Source organism: Geotrypetes seraphini, chromosome 8, assembly GCF_902459505.1.
Source record: "Geotrypetes seraphini chromosome 8, aGeoSer1.1, whole genome shotgun sequence".
In the NCBI taxonomy this organism is placed as follows: domain Eukaryota; kingdom Metazoa; phylum Chordata; class Amphibia; order Gymnophiona; family Dermophiidae; genus Geotrypetes; species Geotrypetes seraphini.
Window position 1 is genome coordinate 139225985 of NC_047091.1, and position 18247 is coordinate 139244231.

At 42.8% G+C, this 18247-nt stretch overlaps 1 protein-coding gene across 10 annotated transcripts in view; it reads right to left on the bottom strand.

Moving 5' to 3' along the window:
* Positions 1–18247, bottom strand: part of FBRSL1 (fibrosin like 1) — a 1030218-nt gene that overhangs the window by 44731 nt on the left and 967240 nt on the right. For 9 of the 10 annotated variants that reach the window (XM_033954188.1, XM_033954192.1, XM_033954187.1 and 6 more), the window contains 2 exons: positions 12086–12470; positions 5052–5320 (listed from right to left, as the gene is read on the bottom strand). In XM_033954188.1, the coding sequence (XP_033810079.1) occupies positions 5052–5320; positions 12086–12470 (654 nt within the window). The remainder of the gene's footprint in view (positions 1–5051; positions 5321–12085; positions 12471–18247) is intronic. The other variant, XM_033954183.1, reaches the window with a different exon arrangement.

Sequence of the window (18247 nt, forward strand, 5' to 3'; positions counted from 1 at the left end):
AATGAATGGGGTTTAAGGGCATGGGATGTTTCTTATATACATACAGGAAGCACCAAACAAATGGCTTTACTATCAATCCCCTTTTTAAAAAATATATATTGTGAAGCACCTCAGTATTCAAACATATATAAAGTGCACAGCTTCACTTCTGTATTTTCCTCTTCTTACTTAATAATATCTATCTTCTCCAATATCTCTTCAAAATATATGAAAAAAATCTTCATATCTTTTAATACTAAATATTCTTCTAGTACAGTCAGACCTCAGCGGCTACAAAGGCGTGCTAAGTGTTTTAGCGTGGATTTAGTGCGCGCTAATCGCTAACGCATCCATAGGATAACATACATGCATTAGCGTTTAGCATGCGCTAATATTTAGCATGCGCTAAAATGCTTAGTACACCTTTGTAAAAGGGGGAATATTTCATTCAAGTTCAGGCTTAACGTAGCTAGCCTCCTCATTGGTCTTCCTCCACCATAACCCATAAGTATTATTTCAATTTTTCATTTTGATTGGTAGAATGCAGTTAAATGAGTAGGAAGACGCTGCTGCCATATTTAGAATGGAACAAGGCTGGCAGCGGGTCTCTCATAACGGTGAGATTACTTTTGAGCTGATAAAGTTAAAATGGCTTTGACTGAAAATCTCTCTCTGGTATTTTTCTTTATTGATGTTTAATAGAGGTAGCTCCTTGAAACAGCATATCAGCGAAACGTGGATTCATGTCGGAGCCCCGTTTCAGTTTTGTGACTAAGATAACTTATAGGTTTGATATGACCAGTTCTATAATGAAATTGAAAAATTGAAATAATACTTATGGGTTATGGTGGAGGAAGACCAATGAGGAGGCTAGCTACGTTAAGCCTGAACTTGAATGAAATATTGTGTTCAGGTGTAGCCGCTGAGGTCTTACTCTACTAGAAGAATATTTAGTATTAAAAGATATGAAGATTTTTTCATATATTTGGAAGAAATATTGGAGAAAATAGATGTTCTTATATACAGTAAACATCAATGCAAAAATCAAAGTGGCAATCCCAATCGCCAATGAATAATATTGCATATCACAAAAGGTGTTAGTAAAACTGTAACTCAGTTAAAACAACATTTTTAATGTCTGCCTGGGAAGTAGATATAGGCCGGTGCATCACCCCTGAGGAATGGGAAATGACTTGGAAGCATACAGCAACACTTGGCCTGGCTACTGTGATGGTGGAAAACGGGTACAAAGCTTTGTTTTGTTGGCAAAGCTGTCTGGAGAGGGAGATGGAAAATGTTGGTGGGGATGCAGGTTTCCGGGTATCTATTTACATTTGTGTTGGGACTGTGGAATGGCCCGGGGGCTTTGGATCTCTGTATTTCATGTTTTATCCTCCGTTTTTGATAAGGCTCTAGAGCCCTCAGTTTGGATTAGTATTACTGCATCGTTAAGACACTACTTGGGATGAGGGGGAAGTTTATTTCGCTAAACTGTTTCTAACGGTGACTCGCCTTGTGCTGGCCACCAGTTGGAAACTACCGGCTGCCCCAGATATATAATTGGTGCTGAATAAATTGGATGATTGGCCTTCTTCGTATAGGCCGATGGCCTTGAAGTATCATAGGATGGGGAGCTTTATTAGGAAGTGGAAGAAAATTGTACAGTGAACGTGTTGTTCAGTTTTGTGGGATTCGATGGGGGGGGGGATGCTGTTGGCTGTATTTTGTATAATGATGGACATTCCGTTTATGATGCCTTTCAGTTCTATTGTTCCTGTTATTACTGACCTTATGGATGTTCTGCTCTGTATGAGATAATGCAAATTGGCAAAATAAAAGCTATACGTTAAAAAAACCCCAACATTTTAAAATGTATTTATAAAATATGTATTAATTCAGACAACCCTTAGCAAAAATAATCTTTTAATAATGCTACTAAGGGGTATCATATTAGAAATGCATTGAATGTCTGCTAACACAGCTCAGATTATTACTTTTAATCGTTTACCCCAAATTTTTACTGTTTTACCTTCCAATGTGTCTTATATCCAAAATAAAAGTACTTATCTTCAAATGTAGCAGTGCTGGATATGTGTTTCAGAAAAACTATGGTGTAGATCAGTGTTTTTCAACCTTTTTTGGGCAAAGGCACACTTGTTTCATGAAAAAAATCACGAGGCACACCACCATTAGAAAATGTTAAAAAATTTAACTCTGTGCCTATATTGACTATATATAAAGTAATTCTCTTGAATAGGAATCAAATAAACACAAAGAAAGTATTTTATAATGCTGCCACCGCCAACAACACCGTTGGCGGCGGTGGCACTCAAGTGGCTAAAGAGCCGCAGTTTGCCGGCCTAGGGACAACACTGGAGGGTGGCCAGCTGTGCACCCCCTTGGGATGTAAACCCGGGGTGGGGCAGACCGCCCCCCCCCCACCCTGGTATGCCACTATCTGTACCTCACTCCCTCCCTATGACCAAAAATTCTCCTTTCTTCTATTCCCCGTGTACACAACCATCTCTTTCCCTCCCTTCCTCTCTCCAAAGTCCATGCCTTCTGTGTCCAAAACCCATTCCCTCCCCCACCTCAGCATCTCTTTCCCTCCCTTCCTCTCTCCCAAGTCCATGCCTTCTGTGTCCAAAACGCATTCCCTCCCCCACCTCAGCATCTCTTTCCCTCCCTTCCTCTCTCCCAAGTTCATGCCTTGTGTCCAAAACGCACTCCCTCCCCCCTTTTGTGTTCCGTGTTTGCCTCCCAGCCCATCTTTGCAACTTTCTCAGCAAAACGAAGCTCAAGCCGCGAGGCTTGTCTTCTGCTTCCTGTCTGCCCTGCCGCACACAAATAGCCGAACGGAAGTATTCTCCGACATCAGTGCTGACGTCGGAGGGCAGGCTTTGCTTAAGCCCTCCCTCCGACGTCAGCGCTGACATCGGGGAACGCTTGCGATCGGCTATATGTTAGCTGCAGGGCAGGCAGGAACAGAAGACGAGCCTCGCGGCTCGAGATGTATTGAACTCCGCGGGTCCCCAGTCCAGCTCTCTCCTGTCCACGTGGGGCGGACCGCCCCTCTCCCTAGACTGGTGGTACTGCCCTGATGGCGGCCCTGACCGTACGGCACACCAGGCAACATCTCGCGGCACACTAGTGTGCCGCGGAACAGCGGTTGAAAAACACTGGTGTAGATGACTAAAAGTATCTGTATTTTGAGCAGTGTTAGCAGACATCTAATGAGTTTCCAGTATGATACACCTTAGTAACATTATTAATAAGATTACTATTGTTACATTGTAAGAGTTTGATGAATCAATACATACTTTATTTGGGATCAAAGATTTGCCAAAACATGGAGGACATTTACCTGCAAGATGTCCAAAGGTTGGGGTGGGGAAACATCCATTTTCTAAACCATTAAGACATCCAATTTTTTTTTTAAATTTTTTAAATGACCTATTTGGACATTTTAGCCCTTAGGATGTCAAATTTTTTGGGCCATTTTCGAATACAAAAATGTCCATTTTCAAAACGTCCAAATTAAGCCTATTTGGATGTGGGAGGAACCAGCATCTTGATGGACTGGCCACGCAGATATCCCAACAGGGCAGTAAGGCACCTTAGGGGTGTCAGGTACATATTTCTCCAGAACCCCCTTTTAGAGTATGGTGAGACCCTCCAAAACTCCCCCAAAACCTGCTATACCCATCTGTCTACTACGCCAATAACCATTATGGCTGCAGGTGTCACCTACTGTATATGGTAGTACAGTAGGTTGTGGGTGGGCTCACACTTTCCATCATAAATGTAGTGGGTAGAGGGCTTATGGGTCTGGGTCCGCCTCTCTATGGTTCACTGCCCCACCCACCAGGCTACTTAAGACATCTGTGTGCTGCTCTGCTAGGCTTTCCCATACTATGTGCTGCTGTTCTAGAGACAGGTATGTACTGATTCATTTACATATTTGGTAGGAGGGTTTTGGGGGTGGGGGGGTCAGTGACCACTGGGAGAATGTGGGGGGGGGGGGCATACTTTCATGTCTCAAGTGGCTATCTGGTTAGTCTGGGTACCTTTTTGGTCCTTATTTGCTTTTAAAACAGGTCTAACTCTAAATGTCTACAAGATGCCCTGGATGTCTTAAAAAAGGTTTGATTATCCCTGTGAAACGTCCAAGTGCTAAGCTTGCCCAAATCAGGCCTCTTACACCCCCCCCCTTAATCCCTTAATGTTTAGACATCCTAGAGAGTGAATGACCTGCAAGCCATCTAAAAATTAGTTTGGATATTTTGGTGCTTAAAATGTCCAAGTGCCAGTTTATGCTGTTTTTTTGGATGTCTGTAAGTTTTGAAAACGAGACTCTTTATCTTATATATAGTACGTACACACACATTCATTGTCTGAAGCACTATAGAAGATTATCAAAGAGAATCTGATCAATACTTATTGAGATATTTATATAAATTGTCTAATGCTATGGATTATTTATTTACTTTTGTTTTATTGTTCTTTTGTATTTTATGAGATTGTTTTATGGTTTTATTATAAACTGTGTTGGGTGACTTCTCTTTGAAGCTAGGGAAGAAGTCTAGAAATGCTTTCAATAAATAGAAGTATAAGATACTAGAATCCCATAAATGCTTCCCTTTTCCTGGCTTTTGGAATTGTATTCATGCAGTATATTGGTGACCTACATTATCATCACTCCTTTTAATACCAGGATAGAAAGTTCTTATCCTGGGTGTTGTTGAAAAATGTAATGAGTCCAGTGTTCATCAGAAGAACTTAAAATAGGTACTTCAATCAAGTAGAAAACACTTAGTTGCTCAACAAAGCCAACTTTTCTGCTCACATGAGGCCTGGTTATCCTGTCAAGAGTCTTGAGAGGACACATTCTTCTTGACCTTAATCTATAAAATGGAACTGCTTTTACTCACCTAGACAGATAGATCCTTAAGAGTTAAGATAAGGAGTCTGAATTGCCCCTGCCCTTTCTTTCCTCTCTCCTTGGACAGACCCACTCACCCTACTCTACAATCTCTCCACTAACACAGTGAGTTCTGGAAGATGGGACTTACCTGAGTAGCCTGTTCCTGCCGGATGACCAGGGATCACAAGGCTGTTGGTAGGTAATGCTGGTGGAGGTGGTAACGTGGGAGGGGGAGCAAACATGGCCGGATGGTGCGAGTGCTGGGTTTGAGATCTGAGAGGGAACTGTGAGGTAGCAAGGTTAGAAATGGAGAGGGGTAAGCCTGGACCAGAAGAAGGATGTGGAGGAACCTGAGGGGAGGGGGCAAGATGTTTGGGGAGGCTGAGGCTTGCTGTGCTGCTGGCACTGCTGCTCCTGCTTTAGAGAGTAAAAAAGAGAGAGAGAGAACACAGAACTTGTTAGTAAAATGGGTCACAGAAAGATACGTTAACAAGGACAATAAGGAACTGAAACAAAGTCAGAGGGCCTGATTTTCAAAATGGCTGCTACCTAGGTAAGTAATGTTGACTGGGGCCAGACTAATTTTCAGCAACATTATCTGGACAATAGAATTGAAAATTAATAGAGACTGCCCTGGCGCCATCCAGAAAGTGCTGACATGAGCCAGGAGCAGATTATCTGGATAGTGGTGACATTCAAATAACTTAAATTAGCAAAACAGCTATATATTACCTTTTTTTGGATACTGTCAGTGGTAGATGTAATACCTTGATATCCAGCACTGATATCCGGGTGTGTTTAAATGATAACTGCAAAGTTTAAATATTAGCCCAAAATATTGTAAAATTAGTTTTTTTCTGTAGAAACACATATGCTTTGATCATTGGGAAGATCATTTGAACTTGGTGACAAATTGAATAGGTGTTGCTTTCTCACTCAAGTGTGTCTAAACCCATGGTCCCTGTGCCATATCTAGCTCTCTAAGGTGTTCCTTGCAGCCCACAAGTCAAACTACCATGTTTCCTCGAAAATAAGCTCTATCCCAAAAATAAGTCCTAGTCCCTGGCTTCGCCAGCAGCAACTATTCCCCTGCCCGCTGCCTAAACCCCCACTAACCCTCCATCCTTCCCTCCCATTTGAATCCTGCTGACTGCGAGCCCTACATACCTCCCTCCAGAGCTGTGTCGGGCCGGCAGCACTCTAAAAAGGCTACTTCGTGGCCTTCTCCCATCGGGGAATTCCCTGTGCCGCAGCACTGATGATGTCATCAGTAACACGGCACACGGAAGGCCCCAACAGGAGAAGACCATGAAGCAGCCTGTTTTAGAGTGCTGCCGTCCCGATGCTGCTCTGGAGGGAGGTATGTAGGGCTTGTGGTTGGCGGGGTTTGGATGGGAAGGAAGGATGGAAGGTCTGTGGGTTCAGCTGCGTGGCGGGGGGAGGGTGCTCAAGGGTTCTGCTGCACAAGGATGGGAGGGAGGGAAGGATAGAAGCTGGGCAAGGGTTCTTCTGCACAGGGGGATGGGAGGGAGGGAAGGATAGAAGCTGGGCAAGGGTTCTGCTGCACAGGGGGATGGGAGGGAGGGATAGAAAGATGCTACAGAGGGAAAGCACAAGGGGATGGGTGAGAGGGGAGGAAAGATGCTGCACATGTGGGGGAGAGAAAGGAAAGAGGAAGAATTGGGGTGAAGGAGAGGGAGGGAGGGAGAGATGATCATGTACCCTGAAAATAGTGTGTATTTTTTGGGCCCAAAATTAATATAAGACACTGTCTTATTTTCAGGGAAACATGGTATTCTCAATAACTCTAGTCTAATTCACTTATTAAAACCCAGCAGCAGGACACAACAGCTCCATCCTAGCAGCTATAATTTACAAAAAAAAAATGTTGGGTCCACAATGGAGCAGTAGCAGCAGGTGATCACCTAACTTAAGCATAATGTATGCTAAAGTCAAAGCGGCTCTGTTTTTCTCCAAATACAAGCAGGACAACAAAGACTCAGCATGGGTGATGTCACCAATAGAGCTTGCATGCAGGAAGCTACTCCAGCTTCATAGGAATTAAAAGATTTTCAGCTGCCTCAAGACTGTGATGCAGAATCACCTCAGTCTATCTTTCAATGGAGCTACTTTTTTGTGCATCACTGGAACTCATATCAAGATGTGTGTTTTTCATTCTAATTTACATAGTAACATAGTAAATGATGGCAGATAAAGACCTGAACAGTCCATCCAGTCTGCCCGTTAGTTATACCCATTAAAAAATACATGATTAAATTACCGTAACTTGTCTACTAATTTTGTAACTTTTTTTTCTACCTAATCCTGCCACTTTCATACATTGATGATTGCTGATGGTGAGTTTTTAGATGTTTATAAGTTTCCATTATTTTTGTGCAGGCCTAAACTGTCCAGAAAAAAATATCCACAGCAAAATTAAACATGTCCCAGAAAAAGGTCCCCAGTGGTTTTAAGAAGTATGCCTGGTCCATTATGGATACTCATAACTGGTGCTTGCAGTGCCTGGGGCCTAAGTACGATACCTCTTGCTGTAAATTATGTTTACAAATATCTAAGTCTTTGTGGTTATGAAAAGCAGCACTTATGCTTATTTGGTGCCAATAAGTCCAGTCCATCAACACTGGCATTGGTAGCATTGGCTTCTATGAGTCCAGGAGCAACATCGGATGCTGGGGATGCATCAATATGAAGAGTGCAATGTTCAGAGGTCATTGGGAATAGTCATCCTCCAAGTCCCACCTGAAGAAGAGGAAAGATTTAACTTCAACTTCACTGGTATTAAGGGCTCCTGATCCTGGGCACAAAATAGAAGCTGGAGATACAAAGACACAGTGCTTCCTTGGAACACTGTGCTGACAGGTTATGCACCAAGGTTATCGGTGTCCTTGAAATGCCTACAATGTGAGGACTGCTTATCCTCCTCAGTATCAGAGGGGGCACAACAGCTTCCATGAACTCAAGATCCAGCATCTGATAGTCTTTAAGAGACTCAGTAGGATATAATTACTCCCACTATACTCTCCATATACTTTGTCAATGACAGCCTTTGAGGAGCAACTCATAGGAGATTCAATAAGCAGATGCAGCACTTCTTTGCTGGATGTGATGTTGTGACTTTGTCATCATCGATGTCTATGCAGAAAGATATCCAGCCAGTTCTGGAGACTCACATGTGTTTTGGGATTAATGTTAACTGCACTGTTGTATTGAGGGAAGAAGCACCACGAGACACCAGAGATCCTTAGTGTTTCAGTGCTCTCATCAAAGGCCTCATACCTATATATCACCAGTTTGAAACAGTGTTATACCTCTTGTTGAGAGACTGTCTGAATGTGGAATTAGGCCACCTCTCATGAGATGATTCTCAGGGTCATTTACCTGGCAGATAAGGACAATTCCCTGGCAGACAAACTGTGCCATGTACTAAGGCCACATTACTGTTGTCCTGAATGAGATAGATGGTCAACCCTTTGATAAATCTATTTACATAGTAAATGATGGCAGATAAAGACCCGAATGGTCCATCCAGTCTGCCCAACCATACACGCAGTATAAATTAATAATTTAATTTAAATGGTCCTTTTTCTTAAGATATTTGTGGGCCAGAAACCCAGAACTCTGCCTGGTAGTATGCTTAGGTTTTATCTACTGGAGTCTCCGTCAAAGCTCACTCCAGCCCATCTAAACCATCCCAGCCATCGAAGCCCTCCCCAGCCTGTCCTCAACTGAATGGCCATATACGGGACACAGACCGTGCAAGTCTGCCCAGTACTGGCCTTAGTTCCTTCAATATATACCCATTATTTGCCACTCTTCAAAACAGGAAAGCACCTTCATTCTGCTCCAGGGTCATGCATGGCAAACTATACTTGGACACCTTCTTTCTAAACTTGAGATGGGGGGGTCTTCTCCACATGTATCCTCCAATAGTGGAATGCTCCTCAGACAGGGTCAAGCAATCATGATTCACAGACCCCCCCTCCTGGCCAAGACAAGTGTAACTCCCTCTTCTTTCTGGAAGCCTTTCCACAAGATAACCCATAAAACTGGGGAATCATCCAACTCAGGGGACTCCTCTAAACTTGGATGTGTAGAGGAAAGCTTTGGTTTCCCTGAACTTACCTGACAGTGTTTCAAAGGTATTACTGATTTTCGTAAGGGTTTCCACTAGAAGTGGATGAGGTTTGCTTTCTGATGTGACGGAAAGGCCTATACCCATTTTCTTGAATATCTTCTACATCTGTTTGAATGAGGTTTGAAAACCACTGTTAGGGTAAGAACATAAGTATCACCTCTGCTGGGTCAGACCAAGGGTCCATCACGCTCAGCAGCCCACTCCTGCGGCGGCCCTCCAGGTCCTTGACCTGTAAGTTCCCACCACCTGAATTGTTTATGCCCTAATCCTGAAGTACCTTGTATAGTACCCCTCTAGCTATACCCTGTCATCCCTTTCTCCTTCAAGAAGTCATCCAAGCCCTTTTTGAAACCCATTATTGTACTCTGTCCTATCACCTCTCCTGGAAGCGCATTCCAGGTGTCCACCACCCTCTGAGTGAAGAAGTACTTCCGAGCACTCGTCTTGAATCTGTCTCCTTTCAGTTTTTCTGAGTGCCCTCTTGTTTTTGATGTACCTGCTAGCCTGAAGAATCTGTCCCTCTCTACCTTCTCTCTACCTTTCATGATTTTATATGTCTCAATCATGTCCCCTCTAAGTCTCCGCTTTTCCAGGGTAAAGAGCCCCAGCTTCTCCAGCCTTTCGGTATAAGCAAGGTTTTCCATGCCCTTAATCATTTTTGTTGCTCTCCTCTGGACCCTCTCGAGCATCACCATATCCTTCTTAAGGTGCAGTGACCAGTATTGCACGCAGTACTCCAGATGCGGGCGCACCATCGCTCGATACAGCAGCAGGATAACTTCCTTTGTTCTGGTAGTGATACCTTTTTTGATAATGCCCAACATTCTGTTTGCCTTATTTGAGGCCGTTGCACATTGTGCCGCTGGCTTCATCGTTGTATCCACCAATACCCCCAAGTCTTTTTCAAGGTTGCCTTCCCCCAATACCTTCCCTCCCATCGTATAGCTGTACATCGGGTTCCCTTTCCCTATGTGTGATTGGTGTATACCATCATTATGTAGAAGGAAACCCCACCTCTGTAGTCATCAGTTGTTTTGATTCATGTAGGGCTTATTTACTTTGAAACTTCCCATCATGCCTCCTGCAGTGTCAAGGGAACTCAATGCTGTCTTAACCAAACTTATGAAAACTGCTCGAGTCACTTTACATGTGTGAATTGAAATACCTTATCTGTATGATCCTGTTTTCAGTGGCAGGACTTCAATGTGCAGAGTGAGTGAGTTCCAGGCTCTAGTAATTGATTCATCTCATACTAAATTCTACAACAACGGGGTGGTTCTACATGCTCATCCTAAGTGCCTTCTTAAGGTTGTGCCAGATTTTCATCTTAATCAGTCAATTGTCTTGCCTATATTTTTCCCCAGGCCTTATGCCACAAAGGTGAAAGCGCACTCCATACTCTGGATTCCAAGAGAGTCTTAGCCTTCTATTTGGAGTGGACTAAAGCAGCGTTTCCCAAGTCAGCCCTGGAGTACCCCTTTGCCAGTCGGGTTTTTAGGACATCCACAATGAATATGCTTGAAAAGAGATTTGCATATAATGGAGGCAGTGTATGCAAATTAATTTCATGCATATTCATTGTGGATTCCCTGAAAACCTGACTGGCAAGGGGGTACTCCAGGATCGACCTGGAAAACATTAGACTAGAAAGTCCACCCAGTTTTTTTATTTTTGACCTATCAAAAATGCACTCTTACCTAGCAGAGTGCATTTCTTTCACTTATGCTCAGACAAGCTTGACTCCTGAAGGTCAAGTCACAGCTTATAATATAGTGTTGGTAGACCTGTTGAGGGGCAGCCTCTGCGGAGAAAATCTGCATAGCTGCAACATGGACATCTGTTTATACATTCACAGCATACTACTCTTTAGAAAAGGACTCCTGATGCGACAGAAGGTTTGACCGTCAGTGCTTCAAAATCTCTTTGGGGGTTGAAATCCTACTACATGTCCCAAAAGCCATTTCTTTATTGTTTCAGAATGCCTTACAAAAGAATATTAAAAAGAAATAAAAAGAGAGCAAAATTTATGAAAAAGACTAGCTGCCATTGCACATATGCTAGTGACTACCTGGGTTCGTAGACAGTGGAGCGCAAGACGTCAGCGCGCTGACAATCCAGCGCCGACAATTCGGCACAAGACAAGCGCACGGGGGAAAAAGTAATTTTTAAAGAGCTCCGACGGGGGGTTTGGGGTGGCAACCCCCCCACTTTATTGGTTAGTGTTCGCGCTGCTGTTGGAGGGGGGTTCGGGGGGTTGGAAACCTCCAATATAGCGAAAATGGAACTTTTTCTGATTTTTTGGGGGAAAAGTTCCGTTTTCTCTCTAATGTGGGAGGTTTCAACCCCCACACCCTCCCTCAACGGCAGTGCGAACAATAACCAATAAAGTGTGGGGGGGTTGCCATCCCAAACCCCCAGTCGGTGCTCTTTAAAAATTATTTTTTCCCCCGCGTGCTTCTGTCTTCCACCGAATTGTCGGCGTGCTGGCGTCTGGTGCGTGATTATCCCGTCACCGACTACCTGTTGCAGCACCTTATTTATAATTTTTCTCCCATTTTTTCTGTTGAAGGCAATCTGATGCTAGGGAGACCCATGCTATGAGAACCTGCTGTCCTGCTTATCCTAAAGTAAAAAACAAAAAACAAGTTACTTATCAGAAACAGGTGTTTTCTGTCAACAGCAGGACAGACGTCCTCATATTCCCATCCACCTCCCCAAGGAGTTGTATTCTTCCATAAGTTTATATAAAAAGACTTAGGATGTGCATGCGTGGTGAGACAGCTCAAATGATCTAGTTCTAGCTTCCCATACACAGGCTCTGTCAATGACATCACCCATGCTGTGAGGATTTGTATTCTGCTGTCTATGGAAAACACCTGCTACGGGTAAATAATGGTTTTCTGTGCCACGTTTAAATAGCAGTAGAATTCACACCACAATGTATTTCTCTCTAGCTGCTGTGTCATTTCACTTCTCTAGGGCTGTCTTGCCCCACTTTATCAAGCTAGGCTGTAGTGTTATCTTACCTGATGTTGAATCCGTTGACAGGCTGATGCCCTTGGTAAGCAAGGTGAGGGAGGATGTGGTTTGAAGGCTGGGGTCGAAGCTCAGGGAGCAGCAGTTGAGATGGGGGCTGAGACTGAGGTCGAGACTGGGGGCGAGGCTGTGGCTGTGGTGTGAGTCGGGGCGGTGTTGGTGCTGGGACTGTTGGCTCCTTTTTCACTACCGGGCTGGCCCGGGTGCTGGGAATGGGCACAAACGAGGCAGATGTCACAATGGTGACAGTGGGTGGTGGGCTGTGGACTGGCCTTACACAGCCCACTTCTGTGCTCAGCTCCTGGCTGCGCTCCAGCCCGGACACCTTGGGGACGATGATGGCTTTCGTTTCACACTTGTCATTCGTGGGTAGACCTGGAAAACATCGATTCATCCGTTATTTCTTAAAGCTTTATACAGGGTGGCTCAATCGCTGATCTGAAGAAAACAGTATGATTTTAGTGAACAAGGATTTTTGCTGATTTTAAAGATGTAAACATCAAGTACTGTGCACTGGATCACTATTCTCAAGTATAAGTTACACTTTTTTTTTTTAAATCCCTTGAGATGCTCCATGAGAACCTGACAAGTTGGTATTGGGGTTACCAAGCTAACACACACAATGCTGCCATTGGGCGTTAGTACCAGCCTCTAATAGGTTACAGATGTAACTCTTCACCCTTCTTGATATCAAAACAAGGAGTCTATAGTCAACCTAGCTCTGTAAGCAGGAGATTTCTACTGCATCAACCACAATACCTTTCAAAGATGGAATTTCCAGAAGTAAAAAATTAATTCCCAAACAACACATCACCATCATAAGCGTTTTCCTTTCTGATGTTGCCTTAGGAAGGCCATGAGTAAGGACCCTGCAGTTAGATATTGGAAACAAGAGGCCGCTTGTAAATTATTAGGTGGATGCAGAAAAGTTACTATGGCGGAAGTCTGTGCAAAATTGTTGAGAATTCTGTGTACAATATTTCAAAATGCTGAAAAAGTTTGCATAGTTTACTTTTAATTTATAATTACACAGACTTGCCCCATCAAAAGGCCTTGAAACCTTGAAAAAGAAGCACGAAACGCGTCAGCAAGGGGATGGACTAAAATTAGGCTAAGTAAAATTATGATATATATATATATATATATATATATAAGAAACGTACAAGACAAATCACTAAATCACCACTGAAAAATTTAGATTTTCATACTTATAGTATCGGGATCGATGAGGATTGATACCACTTTGAGTTATATTACTCGAAGGGTGGTCTGAGGATCCCTGTAAGCACTAGTAGCTTTAACAGTTTCATTTCACATTGAAATACTGGGAATGGACAGTAAGTGAAGATCGTTAAATGACTAACACTGAATAAGTTAGTGAAATATTACTAGATAGAATGGCTCACCATCAAAAGGCCTGACATTCCCATTTCAACTCAGTTCTCCCTCCACCCTTCAGCTTTCCCTACCCCCTCAGTTCTCTCCCCCTCTATCTCCTAGCAAGACTCCCAATCCTGAGTCCCCAAGATATCCCCAATACACATACTCCCACCACCTCTCCTTCTCGACACCCCCCATATTCCATCTTTCTTCCCATGTACAAATTATTTCATTTTTTTTTTCCTCTCCCTCCTCAAACACATACCCCAACCTCTTTCACCTCCTACCAAATAGCTAGAATCATTGTCCTCCCTGCACCACACATCTAGTTTGCTTTAGAGATCCCTACCTCCATGATACATACCAATTTTCTATAGTGACTCTCCCACCCCACATTGCTCCACTGACCCTTAACCCCATGGCACACACATCCCACCCACTGGTTCCAGTGAGCAACTTTCCTCTCTTGCTCCAGTGCCTTCTACTGCCCCTATTGGACCCCCTTACTCAGTTTTCTACAGCACATATCCCTACCTTGTTCCAGTGACTCCTAGCTTGCACCAGCTATTCCCCTTTCTTCCACTCCCTATCTCAATCTACCGCTCTTTCCTTGCTGTCATGATCGCAGTGAACAGCTGTGTAATTAGGCTGCATTCTTCTCTGCTGTCCTAGGTCTGACTGTACAGAAGCCCCTAAGGTTCAAATGAATATTCAGGCCTAGGGCGGCAGAAGGTGACATGATCTAAAGTGTAGTCATTCACCTCCTCTTATCAGCGTGTTTTCTACAAAGAGAGGATAGAGGCAAGCCACCGACGCTGGTGGATATGCAGTAATTCCCCCAAGAGTGAAAAAGTCTTGTGTATAGCAGCCAGATAGGAAACAGCTCCTTGGCTTTCTTCTGAACTGAATATTCTGGAGAGAGAGAGTTAAAGAGTGTGCTTGGCATAAAAACTAGTTGGAGGATGCTATGTTAGCATATAGGAAATCTACTGTAGGATATTCAAAGACAATTAAATAAACTAAGAGGATTTTTTTTTTTCTAAGTCCAGGCAGTCATCGAATAAGCCAAAAACATTATCAAGATAGTTCTAAACTAAACTAAACTAAACCTTAGGTTTGTATACCGCGCCATCTCCACAAGCTTAGAGCTCGGCACGGTTTACAGGGTTAGGTTGAAAAGGAGCTATAATGAAGGGTTATAAGAAAGGAGCTAGGAAGATAAAGAGGGACAGGGAACCAAAAAGCGGGAAGTGTTAGATTTTTGAAAAGAGCCAAGTTTTCAGGTGTTTGCGGAAGGATTGGAGGGAACTTGAAACTCTGAGCGGGGATGTGAGGTTATTCCAGAGTTCTGTGGTTCTAAAGGGTAGTTCTAACATTTGTATAATTTCCTTTGCCTAATTTGTCTATGAATTGCTCTGTATCAGTTTGTAATTTGTTTGAATCCTTTTCTAATAATAAAATGCTGTTGATTCATGGGGAACTTATGTAGGGTATCTGCTCAGTATTCTTCTTTAAATATATGTTGATGAGGGGGTGCAGTCAGAAGTGGTGTTGGACCAGGCCAACAGGATAGAAACTGGATGATTGTCAAGGATCCCTCATTAAAGGTGTGGAAGGAGGAAGTTTGAAGAGACTGATGAGGATTATGAATATCTTCTGGAAAGAGGTTCAAGAACTAAATAGTGAGACTTCTTTTAAAAACCCCAAAAACCCCCACCCCGTGAATAATTGCGGGACACGATTCAGTGTCATTCTTTAGTGTCTATCCCAACCTTAGTCCTTCTACATCAGCAATCTTCAATGCAAGACCTGAAGGTCAATGGCTGGGCCCATTCATACTCTGATTCTTCCCTCTCTCTTTAAAGCAGGGGTAGGAAACTCTGGTCCTCGAGAGCCATATTCTAGTCGGGTTTTCAGGATTTCCCCAATGAATATGCATGAGATCTATTTGCATGCACTGCTTTCAATGCATATTCATTGGGGAAATCCTGAAAACCCGACTGGAATATGGCTCTTGAGGACCGGAGTTTCCTACCCCTACTTTAAAGAGAGAGGGAAGAATCAGAGTATGAATGGGCCCAGCCATTGACCTTCAGGTCTTGCATTGAAGATTGCTGATGTAGAAGGACTAAGGTTGGGATAGACACTAAAGAATGACACTGAATCGTGTCCCGCAATTAAAGAATGACATTGGGATGGTTTCCCATGGTTATCCGCAGGGATGGGGATGGTGACATTCTGTCACCTTTTCATTCTCTAAATTTTGAATCCTGTGATTCTGAGAACTATCACTCTGTTTCTAAAATTCCCTTTTTTTGAATTTTATTTATTTAAAAATTTATTACCCGCAGCATCCTACAATTCTGCGTAGGGTACAATAAAACAAACACGATAAAATTAAAACAGACAATCATCATAAAATCATACCAGAAATACAAATACATTCAAGAGTCTTTCACTGCATCAGCCCCAGGGAGTGGAACAATCTTCCAGGATACATTCACCAACAGCAAAATTTACAGAACTTTCGGAAAGTGCTGAAAAGACACCTGTTCTGTAAGATGAAATATAGGGTTTGAGTTAGGCTAAGGGAGGAGTGATGACTGTTGAGTGCTGATCATGGAGGTGTTCGATGGTCTGGTCTGTTTTATCTGGCATAATGATGCATGTCATTGAGGCACCTTGTATGCCTTATGTAATTTTATGTTTTGATGTATGTTAGGGTTTCGCCAGTTTCTGCTTTAAATGATATTCGTCGTTGATGCGACATGTATGTCATATGCAATTTGATTTTATATGCAAGTATGTAATTTGTTATAGTGTGTTTTGTACAGCAAATGTTAATGTTTTATTTTCTATGTTAATATGTAACTCACCTTGGATAAGGACAGGGGAGAAATAAACAAACAAGAGAACTCTTTCTGAAATGAAGTTTTAGAGAAGGTGGGTAGGTTCTCCTCAGTTGAGATATTATATTATAGATTACCTAGGGTTCCATGAGACCTACAATATGGAGCCATTAATGGCTTAGAAATGTTATGATCTGCATAAGGATCTTGATAAGGGCGAGGTATTTTTGTGGATCTGTTGCCTTCAGTATGGTAGACCACAATGTTTTGGTCAACTGGCTGAGGGCAGCAGACTGGCAGGCTGAGTTTTGTAGTGGTTCTGTTTGGTTTATTTTTATTTAAACCGATCACAGTGTGTTGCATTGGATCAAGCATATTCCACTTAATGGTTTTTGCCCTATTGGTTACCCTAAAGGCTAAAACCACTGTGTGTTATCCTCTCTGTTTTTTAATATGTTTTATAGTGCTCTTTACATGGAGTTTCAGATTAATTTTCCCAATTAGAGACAAGAGGATTTTATGATATGAATGACATCAATCAAGGTCTTGCTGACAATTCAAACTGGTGAAAGGTTAATAAACTGAGCCTGAATGTAAGGAAAACTAAAGTCTTATAGGTGGACTTTGATCCCAGTTAAAAAAAAAAAAAAAGAAAGAAAAACGCTCTTCTTTGAAAGCATACACACTAACTTGAAATACTTAGAAGAGCATTTTCAAAACATATGTCTAAGTCCGATTTGGACTTATAGCATTAGATGTCCAAAGTCGGCAGTACGAAAATGCCTATTTTCAAAAGGCAAACCACCATACGTCTACGAAATAATTTTTAAAAATCCTCTATTTAGACGTCTAGGCCATTGGGACACTCAACCAAAATTTCGTACAAGTCCCAAACGCCCAGAGCAACTTCACATAAAGCGTGCCACATATACATCTCACTAGAGCTCCCATATAGGTTATGGTAAGCTCCCCTAAAACCCACATCCCGAATAGCCTTATGGCTGCAGGTGGCACCTATATGCAGCAGAATAGGGTTTTGGGTTTTTTTGGTGGGCTCACATTTTCCACCATGAATGTAGTGGTTAGAGTGGCTTATAAGAGGACTTGCTACTCCTCTCTATGGTTCACTAGCCCACCCACCAGGCTACTTAAGATGTATGCAGCACTACTAGGCTTTCCTATACCAGGTGCTGATGTTCTGGAGACAGGTATGTATGTTTGTGGGTATGAGGGGGGTCCATGAGCACTGGGGGAGTGTGGGGGTGTCTTACCTTGATGCATGCAGTGGTCATCTGGTCAATTTGGACACCTTTGTGGCACTTAGACCTTTTTAAAACAGGTCTAGTGCCAAACATATAAGTTCTGTCCAGGATGTCTTGCAAAATGTTTGATTATCGCTGCAAGATGTCCATGTCTAACCTACCCTTGAGACTGCCCAAAGCCCACCCATTAACATGCCTCCACCACGCCCATCTTGTGCTTTGAACGTCCAGAGGCTGGAACAGCTAACTAGACATACAGGACAGTTTTGATTCGGCACTTGGATGAGCTGGCGATTTAGGACGTCCACGTGCTGATTTAGGCTGCTTTATGGATGTGCATGTTTTTTGATTATGGGCCCTCAATTGTCACTAAATCCCATACTCAACTCAAGTGTTATACCAGTACAGTCACTGAACCTCAATCTTCCCTTCCCCATTACTCTGTTCATTACATTACATTACATTACGGATTTCTATTCCGCCATTACCTTGCAGTTCAAGGCGGATTACAAAAGAATTATCCAAGATGTATTACAACAAGAATTTACAAAAAAAAAAAAAACTTGGTCATTTTCAAAAAGAGTAAGAAATGGGTAAGGTTATTTGTTTGGGGTAGTTGGCTTTAGTGAGAGGTGGAGTTTGAGACATGCGGTATTATTTC